This window comes from Lycium barbarum, chromosome 1 (genome assembly GCF_019175385.1).
Source record: "Lycium barbarum isolate Lr01 chromosome 1, ASM1917538v2, whole genome shotgun sequence".
Lineage (NCBI taxonomy): Eukaryota > Viridiplantae > Streptophyta > Magnoliopsida > Solanales > Solanaceae > Lycium > Lycium barbarum.
Window position 1 is genome coordinate 140,951,498 of NC_083337.1, and position 10,446 is coordinate 140,961,943.

At 31.3% G+C, this 10,446-nt stretch overlaps 1 protein-coding gene across 1 annotated transcript; it reads right to left on the bottom strand.

The window, feature by feature from the left end:
* Positions 1-6,296: 6,296 nt before the first annotated feature.
* On the bottom strand, positions 6,297-7,235 carry LOC132640498 (abscisic acid receptor PYR1-like). The gene has a single exon (XM_060357108.1). The coding sequence runs from the start codon at positions 7,146-7,148 to the stop codon at positions 6,504-6,506; it is 645 nt and encodes a 214-aa protein (XP_060213091.1). The 5' UTR covers positions 7,149-7,235; the 3' UTR covers positions 6,297-6,503.
* Positions 7,236-10,446: the final 3,211 nt, after the last annotated feature.

Below are 10,446 nucleotides of genomic sequence, written 5' to 3' on the forward strand. Positions count from 1 at the left end.
ATAATTTCTAACCATTGTATTTTGATTTAATCAAATCAATTAACAAAGAATAAGAAAAGATACAGGAAACAGTTAAAGAAGAAAAAATAACCAAAGAAATGCTTACAAAATGTCTTCCAACGTTGCAGACCCCCAACTGGAAGTATGAATATATTGTTTTCTCTTTTATACATTCTCTACTACTAATTACTTTTAATGTCCTAAATAAATGTGTATGAAGTAATATAATAAAGGAGGGTAACCGGTTAGTTTCTTCACCTAAGTAACCTACATAAGTGAAATAAATAAAGAAGACAAAGAGTCACTATTTAGCCTACTTATCTATCAAACATTATTTTCACACACAGAAAACAACAAAATTAGAGAAAATGCCAAAAAGAATTGATGATCAAGTTAGCTATGATCAACTTTAGATTAGATATATGATTCACGTTCTCCAAGTCAGAATAGAAAAGGTTAGAAAGTAGTAACAACTATTTTTAAGTTAATTAATAAATTCATTATAATCTCAATTGCGAGAGACTTTTCGAATTTTTTTTCCTCCATAAATAAGGAATTCAATGTTGGAACAATAATAGCTACTTATGCATAATGTACGTAGTAACTTGTAAGTAAATAATAAATTTCTCCATGAATAAGAAGAGTGGAGTATTAATTATTGAGCAATTTATTGTTGTTACAATAAAATACATAAAAAGATAGGATAAAAAGTAAAACAAATAAGAAAAAGGAGAAAAAAGATAATTGTGTTTCTAGGCCATAGAGTGGTGCCACATTATCTTTCTATTGCCTAACTTTATATTATATATAGATTACTTTGCAAAAAATGATATTCAAACTTCAGAAAATTACTTCGAATTTATGTCCAAACGCTTAGAGCCAAAAAAAATCGTTTGGATGAATCTATTACCAACCAAACTTCTCAACTTGGCCAACTGACACTAGTTCACCAACGGAAATTTTATTTTGCGCTTCACACAACTGACATTAATTGTATGAGATTTTTTTTGATGGACGTAAATCTAACACTTTTGAATCCACTAATTTATAAAATAAAAAGAAACCTCACATTACTAATATCAATTATGTAAGGCACAAACTACAATTTTTCTTACATCAATAGTTTGTGACTTGAAAGACTACCAATTATGGAATAGGATAAGTAAGGGACCATTTTATAATTATAAACCTCATGTCATAAACTAAAAGTAAAATTCTGTCGAGTTTTAACTCGACCAGGATGTTGACAATGCAAGCGGAATTCGGATTAATTGACCAATATAGGGTAATAGGAAAAGAGGCACTTCCTTATGTCTATGATCTATCTAATAGTCGTTTGATTTATGAGATAAGTTGGAATATTTCTGAATTAAGTTTGAGATTAAATTTATACTTTAGTTGATTGAAAATATACTTAACTCCAGAAAGAAATTTATATCTCATTCTTGGTGTTACCCAAATAGAATAATTAGTTCAAAAGTTATAATCTCAGAACTATAATTCCAAAATAACTTTGTATACGAACCAAACGACCTTGTCTTTTCACATACACGAATAGGCAAAGGACAAAGGAAGGGCTAGGGGTGTACATGGATTGGGTTGGTTCAGATTTTTCAAATACCAAACCAAACCAATTGCGCCGGGTTTTTAAATCTATAAACCAAACCAAATCAATAAAAGTCGATTTTTTCAACCTTGGATTTTTCGGGTTTCTCAGATTTTTCATTTTTTTTTTCTCGGTAAAGTCTTGATACAAAATGTGTAACTTGTACTTCAAAATTTTCTTTGGTTCTAGTAAGATACGACTATTGAATTAAGATATTTTAAAGAGAATAACACAAAATGTGAAATGAGAGATGATATTTTGCTAAAATATTCAACAAAAAAAAGTAATGAAATCGCATAAAATAAAATGATCATAATCTAAAAGTACTAAGTCATGCTATAATAAATATGGTTAATCTATGCGGCATATAGAAATGATCATAATCTAAAAGTAGTAAGTCGTGCTAAAATAAGTATGACTAATAAGTATTAATTATGTGATTAAATATTAAAGAAAAAATAAAATTATGTTATTTATTTTAACTGTCTAAACCAATATAAAACTAAAGAATGAATATCCAATATTATTGTCATTCCTAGTGTTAGAATTGATTATTTTTTTTTGGTTAGCATTAGTATTGATTTGATATTTGTTTTGGGTTTTGTTTGAGTTACTAATATCTATGGACTATAAAACTTATTGAACCATTTAAAATTTTAATTTCACGCTCGAAATAATATGTAAAGATAAAAAACTATGAAAAAGTTGAAAAAATATTTATAAATTACATTATGAATAAATATTTTTATGTAAAAAATATCTTTGAAATTTTATACTTGTACTGTCAAGTTGGTTTGATTCGGTTTGACTTTTTTTATCTAAAACCAAACCAGACTAAGAGTGATCGGGTTTTTCTTTTTAAAAACTAACCAAACTACTAATCGAGTTTTTTTCTCGATTTGATTTGGATTATCAGTTTGATGCGATTTGTCGATTTCCTTTGTACACCCAGGAAGGGCATGGGAATTCCCCAATTCTTATTCCTAACACAGATAAACTTCCAAAGGAAACCCCACTTCCTGCCCTTAATTAACTTTTCCCCATATCCGCTTTTGGCATATTATTTAGATATCAAAATTCAAAACTAGCCTGAACTTACTTAACTTGAAACTAGAGGAAGAGGATTAATGTTAATTAAGCTACCACCAAAGGATGTGGTGCAGCGAATTGGGCTGCTCCTCCCTTAATTAGAGGTCTCAGGTTCAAATCCTGAGTATGAAAAAATCTTTGGTAGGGAGCGATTCCTCCCGAATGGGGCCCTAATCAGCCCGAATCCGAATATAATCCGGCTCCAATGCGGATACTGGACACCGGATGAGAAACCCAAAAGCAAAAAGTTAATTGAGCTATTACTCTCACGGTTTCGAGTACTAAAACAGAAAATGAAATAAGATTCAGTTTAGATAACAAGCCGTTGATTGATGAAATAGCTAAGAGATTTACTTCAAACATACGCTAAGGGAGATAATTGATGGAAATGCAAATTGACAAATAACAATATTTGAAAAATAAGTGGACAATTTTCCATATATGCCAGACGAATCGTACTAGTAGGAATATAATTGACAATTAGTTAAAACCATTCTTACGCAATTAAATGTAAATGGTCCCAAATTTCATTTACTGGTAAACCAAGTATTCATTCTCCTCCGTTCTTCGATCTGTCTCATCACTTCTATATTGACAAGGTTCATGAAAGAACACGGAGACAAGTCCATTTATTGAAAATGATTTAAATTATATATATAAATCACAGTATAAAAAAGTTTTACAGTATTAATATAATTTAATCTGTTATGTCAAGTTATATGTTTTGTTTTGGGAAAATGATCAAATTTACTCTTCAAGTATGGTTTATAGTTTAACTTTGCCCTCCGTCAAAGTTTGGGATTAAATTTGCTCTCCCTATTAGGATACTTGATAAATTTGCCCTTATATGGATGAAAGTATGACTCAGACTCCATAACGCAAAAAAGTAGCCGCGTCAGATCCACGTAAGCTCCAAATCTAATTATTTAACCCGTATCCCGTTTCCTCCCATAAAATCATACAAGCCTAGTTCATTTTATTTTAGAAAGAGAGGGAATCACCCCATTTGGGTCTTCTTAAACCAGACTGTAAAAAGGCAATACAATATTTCACAAAATCAATGTCGGTGTGTGGATGTTATTTGGACGTCCAAGGTCAGAAGCAATAGTGACGTTGAAGGGTTTATTGTGTTTCTTCCACTTAAAAACTAAGTGAAAGAACTTGCTGGGCTTCCTTGTTGCTCTCTAAATTAATATGGATTAAGCACATTGTTTAATAAGATCTCGTTCTGTAAATATATTACCCCAATTAAACTTTGGGACTCGTTGGCCCCGTGAGCAATCAAGTTGGTGCAATTATTAGCCTTCTGTTTTTCCTCTAAGTTTATATACTTGTGAATTGCAAAACCGTACCTACTGCTTTTTCCAGAAGTATTTCCAATAGTTACGTCGTATAGATTGATGTGGTTGAAGGTGGAACCTTGGGATGGTTAAAACTTAAGCAAATAGTCAAATACGTGTCCTTGGCAACTGAATTCGTCTGGGATTAAAGTGTTTTACGTATGTAGGTTCTGCGCAGCATGATTGTTTTTATAAATACTTAGCTTATTAATGTAGAGATCCCTGTTTCAAGGGAAAATATTGTATTGCTTTTTTACAATCTAGTTTAAGACGACCCAAATGGGGTGATTCCCTCTTTTTCTAAAATAAAATGAATTAGGGTTGTATGATTTTATGGGATGGGGAAACGGGTTACGAGTTAAATAATTGGATTTAGGAGCCTACGTGGGTCTGACGTGACTAATTTTTTTGTGTTGTAGAGTCCAAATCACACTTCTATCCATATAAGGGCAAATATATCAAGTATCCTAACAGAGAGGGCAAATTTGATCCCAAACTTTGACAGAGAGCAAATTTAAACTATAAACCATACTTTGAGGGTAATTTGACCCTTTTTTCATTTTGTTTTTGAGGTGGCTAATTCAACTTAGAACAACTTTTGAATGAGTTCATATGGAAAAATTCTTTGTGGGTTGAATTTACTCATTATAGCACTTCAATTTGTAATGCCTCCACCCAATTTATGTAATGATATTTGACTGGAAACGGAGTTTAAAAAGAGAATTTTTTTTATTGAAATTTGTGACATAAATAAACCACAGAGAAATGTTTGACTATAAAATATTTGTTAATGGCAAAATTAATAGTTTAAGTTAAATTATAACATAATATAGAAATGTATCATTTATTTTTTTGACAAACCGAAAAGAAAAAAGTTATCACATATATTGAAATGGCGGGAGTAAATTTTTGAAAGAAAGACCATAATGTTGAGAAAGATGTCGAATAGAATCTTGCAAATGGCGTTGTATTCACACATTCTTTTCTTCCAATAAAAAGCCAAGTGACAAATTAGCTGATTTATATTAATATGGAAACTTAATTGAAGCAAACTTTCAATTTTCACTTGAAAATGACCCCAATAATTGAATGAATCCCCATGTATAAAAAACAGGGGATTTCGGTCACATCAACGAAAATAATTTCAGACAACCCTCAAGAAAGGGGAAATGAAAAAGAAAAATGAACACACAAAAAACATATGTAAAATTTTGCAAATGGCATTTATATTCATCCTTTTACTGTCAGTAAAAGCCAAGATATTACTCCATTTATTCCTTTTCACTTATCACGTGTATCATACCCACACCTCTTAAGAAAAATATTAATTAAAAATTAATATAATTATAGACTATTTTTTTCACTACATTAATCTCACTCGATAAATAGTAAAGTAGAGAAAAACTGAAAAAGAAAGGAAGAGTCAGTTCTCTCCAATTATTATAAAACGACAAAATTTTTGAAGCAACTACCTATATTTAGTAAATGTGATAAATACAATGTATCAGAATTCATAACAGAGAGTACCGACTTCGGTATATTTTACTATTTTTTTTGGCACACCCTTGAGGAAAGAATTAACTGGGGGACTTGACCAAATTATCCTTGGTTATTACTCTTTCCGTCCCATATTAGTTGGCTACATTATAAAAAATATCCGTTTCAAAATATTTTTTATTTACAAAATTAAAATAGAATTAATTAAAAAATTTCTATTTTGACCTTAACATTAATTTTTTTTAAAGTAAATATGAAACAAACAGTACTCCCTCCGTTTCATAATAAGTGTCACTTTAGCCAAAAATACGCGTATTGAGAAATCCTAAATGTTATCGAAGGTTTATCAAATTACCCCTATATAATAAAAATAAATTAATTTTTTTCTTGATTAGAGCATGCACAAGTAGTGAACCTTTTGACATTGAGAGTCCAATAATATCACGTTACCATGTAGCTTTTCCAATCATAATTTAGATGTTACTCTAACTTACCTTTTTATCTAAGGGTTAAATTGAAAAAAAACTAGTCAATTTATGTCTTGATTTTCTAAGACGACGCTTATTATGTTTTATTTATTTATTTATTTATTTATTATGATGACATTTATTATAGGACGGAGGGAATAACAAGTTACACCTTGAGTTCTTAAAAGGACAACTATTTTGAATAATCTAATTTTAGTAAGGACATCAAGTAGAATTGGACGAAGGAGTAATAATCTGAGGTGGATTAAAATGGAAACTTACTAAGAAAACTTACACTTTTTCAACTCAAACGACTCTTCCATAATTGAAAAAAGTCACTAAAACAGTTTTTTTTGTTCTTTCCACAAAATAAAAGTTACAGACTACAACATCTTCATCTTAACATTTCTTGATTTACGAAAATGCTCTTGTTTCCATGAACCCTTTATAGAAACAAAACACCCTTCAATGATTCAAAAAAAGAAAAAAATTAAACATCCAATTTTACGAAAAACCACCATTACCTCCACGAGCCGTAGCTTCAGAAACGGAAGCTAACTGTTGAAGATTCAATTTCACAACAGTATCAGCAAAAAGACGTGTATCTTCTTCAGTATTTCCTTCAGGCACATCAACAACGTACGATTCCAAAACAACTGTCCAAATTTCATCATCCTTTTCAAATCCATGTACACTAGTAACCGACTTATAATTCCTTAACCTATGTTCACCACCAATAATAGTAAAACCCGTAACATATTTGTCATCATCTAATATATCAAGTCTTTCAGTACTTGTATCAGCTGGTAAACCTGAGATAACGTTAACATCGCGCGTGGCACCCACGACCATAGTGAAGTTTTGGGATACAGTACAGCTTTTGATGAAGTGTTTGTATGTTTGGGGTCTTGAGAAATTACGGACTACGGACCAAACGATGTGTGGGGGCGCGTGGATGCGTTGTGCGAGTAGGGAAGAACATTGGGATGTGTTGAATTGGTAAGAGTGGAATTCGGTTATGGTTTGTTTTAGGTTGTCGGATTCTAACGGTGTTAAACCGGGTGGTAGTGGTAACTGATGGGTCGGGTTTGGTGACCCGTTTGGTTGTTGTTGATGAACGTGGGTTGTTGAGCTATCAGATTGCTCCATTAAACAACAAGTGTGTGTGAGACAGAAAGCGAAACAGGGTGGCTTTTATTTTCCCGGTTATTTATGTTGGTCAGGCATTTAAGGTAAAGTGAAAGGCGAGCAAGTTGGGAAAAAAAGTTGAACGTAGTTAAGTTTTATTCTTATTTTAATAATAATAAGTGACTAATGGAAAAGATGCATGATTTTTTTTTAAAAGAGATATACAGCAATGATTGAAGTGTGTAACAGGATATTAGTATTACTATAAGTTTTTTTTTTTTTTTTTTTTAACCCTTCTCCGAAGCTCTCCTTGTCGCTTCTTTGATGACTCGAACCCATAAGTCCATAATCTTTGGATTGGAGGTGGAAGATCCTGTCAATCCCCTCTTGTCTTGAAGTGTGCGATAATTTAATAGAACACACATTAATTCACTTAATTATAGGATTATATCTCGATACGCTCTCTCACACGTCGGTTTGATTTTTTTTTTTCAAGATACAAGAAATTGAAAATTCTTATTTTTGGCAATGAAACTTGAATTCAAGATATTTATAGACTATTATAGTATATAAAATTGTGTGATCATTTCATTTAAAATTAATTTTATATAACGTGTAATTCCTCTAATTTGCTATAAAGGGCATAATAAAAGCACTAGCAGTTGGTTGAGGCATGCGGCTTTCATAATGGAGATCTCATGTTCGAAAGCTCCTGTCTACGACACAGAAAATTTGCCTTCTAGGCCGAGCTCGTCGTACGAGGCTTGTCTAGTGCAGGTTATCTCTCTTGTGTGATTTATGGGCTATTATACAAAATCGAACTTTACCTGTGCGCACACAAAAGATAGCCTCTGCAGGTTCTCTTATTATATATAAAAAAAAAACTAAATCAAAGAACTTTCAAATATCAAAAGGCATCAACTTTTTAAAATCTTAGAAGAAAAGAAATAATACTACAGTGTAAAAAACAGTAAGAGAGTTAAAAAAGAAAAATTTCGATAGAAAAGATGAAACATTAGAGAGTGTTCGGAATCCAGGTCAAGGTAGGGATTTTAGTAATTTAGTTGGTTGGTTATCTGAATTTTCAATTTGTTGATGAAGATTTCTTCACATTATAGTTCCCTTCCCCATTTTTCCTTTCTTATCCCTGTGTAACTAAAAAAAATCCAGGTCAAGTATGTGAGAGGACAGGACAGGTTCGTGGCTGCGCCGCTAAGTGAGTGGTGATTGGTGGACAGGTCTGCCAAGCTTAAGCTGCAATATCAAGACAAGTAATTTCTGTTTTTATTTGCACAAGTCAAGAGTGCTTTAATTATCTTTATTTTTCTCTTTCTCAATGATTATCAACCCTTGTTTTTTCTTTGATCGTAGTACGGCTAAATTAAGATTTATACTCCACTAAAAATCTAAGAGAATTCAATATTTACTGCACATATATAAAATATAATTTTAATCTTGTATATAATTTAATTTTTCATTGAAGAGGGTTAGGATGAACCCCTCTCCACCCACTTAGCTATGCCCTTGTATGCTAATGCAAGTTATCAAGCCACCTGAGTTGAGCGATCCAACTCGAGCTTTGATCCAATCAAATCACGCTTTAGCATTGAGTCCGATCAAATCCTGATTTCTTCTATAATAAGTCGTTAAGTCGAGTTGAAATGCCAATAAATTGAGCTAAAATTTTAATTTTAGTCAATTTGACTTTTTGTCCGGGCCGAATGATTAGTATAGTTAATATCTCTTACTATCTCCGTCTCAATTTATGTGATACACTTTTCTTTTGAGTCCGTTAAAAAAAATGATACTTTTCTATATTTATAAATAATTTAACTTCAAACTTTCCCTTTTACCTTTAATGAAATAATTTATGACAACACAAATATCTAGGACTTAGTTTAGACCATAAATTTTAAAAGTCTTACTTTCTTTTTTAAACTATATCGCATAAATTGAGATGAAGGGAGTATATACATGCATGTATATGTCATGGAGGGCATTTGGTTTCCACGTCGAAAACAGATAAAAAATGCTCGGGACTTTTCCATATATTAATGAAAAAATTTTGTTGGTAATTTCTTAATCTATTGTAATTTACTTTACAACTTATAAGAAAAATGTCATTTTGCGAGGGACTTAATATTCCCTTGCTAAAAGGTGTAATAGTGATGAATTCAGGGAAGAACCGTTATCTACCTCACAGTAGAAAAACTCTCTAACCTTATCTAGTGAGGAACTATCCCTCGTTAAATATAGTGAGGGATATAATCATCGGTAATATCTCATTAAATCATAAGCAAGAAATAAAAATCCTCGAAAATTATAGCACTTATTTTTGCAGTAAACTTTCGGAGAAACAGCCCTCGCCAATGGAATAAAGTAAAAATAAACAAAATAAGTTTATTCTGAAAAATATTTTTTTTTAAAAATGCTTTTCAAAAAAAGTATTTTTTTGTGACAAACAATTTGCGTTTTGCCAATTAATTTAAAAACACTTTTGAGCAGCAATTAACGTTTGACCAAACTTTTAAAAAGTGCTTTTAAATGTATTTTTCTCAAAAGTACTTTTCAAAAAAGTGCTTTTGGGGAAAAACTATTTTTTTTAACTTCTGAAAAATTGCTTTTGCTACTCCCCAAAAGTACTTATTTTCTCTCAAAAGCTTGGTCAAACACCTCACTTTTTTTAAAAATAAGCACTTTTTGAAAGAAAAAAAAATACTTTTGGAGAAAAATAAGCTTGACCAAACTGGCTATGAGTCTAATTAGATGGCTTAAGCCGCGATACGTATTGTTAATCATCTATAATTAGCTGAGATATTTATCTCCTTCCCACTAAAAAGTTAGGCAGCCTCAATTTGATGCAGAATAAACTATGAGTATATATGGGTACATGCATCGAAGTAAGACCTTGGACCTCTTTATTTAATTGTTTCTAATATGACCTTTAAACTGTTAGGTTTAAACTTTTATTTTCTATTCAAGGTCATGACCAAAACAATCTGGAAGCATCAGTTAATAAATAAAATGCACAAGATAAGAGACCTAAAAATCTGTTTCTTGCTATTCAACTGCAACGAATAAGACTAGATAAAGGGGCTCTATTTGTTTATTCAAGGTATTTTAGACTCTATACATTTCATGAAAGCCTTGGAAGAATCAGCCACTTATTTTATTAATTTGTTTATTTATCTTCGTCACTGCACAAGATAAGACTAGCTACTTTACTAATAATTCACAAGATAAGACACACATATAAAATTGTTTTCTGATGAATCTCATTCTTGAGGATAATGTTGGGACTTAACGTATATGACTAACA

Coding starts and splice junctions, on each gene's coding strand:
- LOC132640498 (XM_060357108.1), bottom strand. CDS start 7,148: ATGGAGCAATCTGATAGCTCAACAACCCACGTTCATCAACAACAACCA.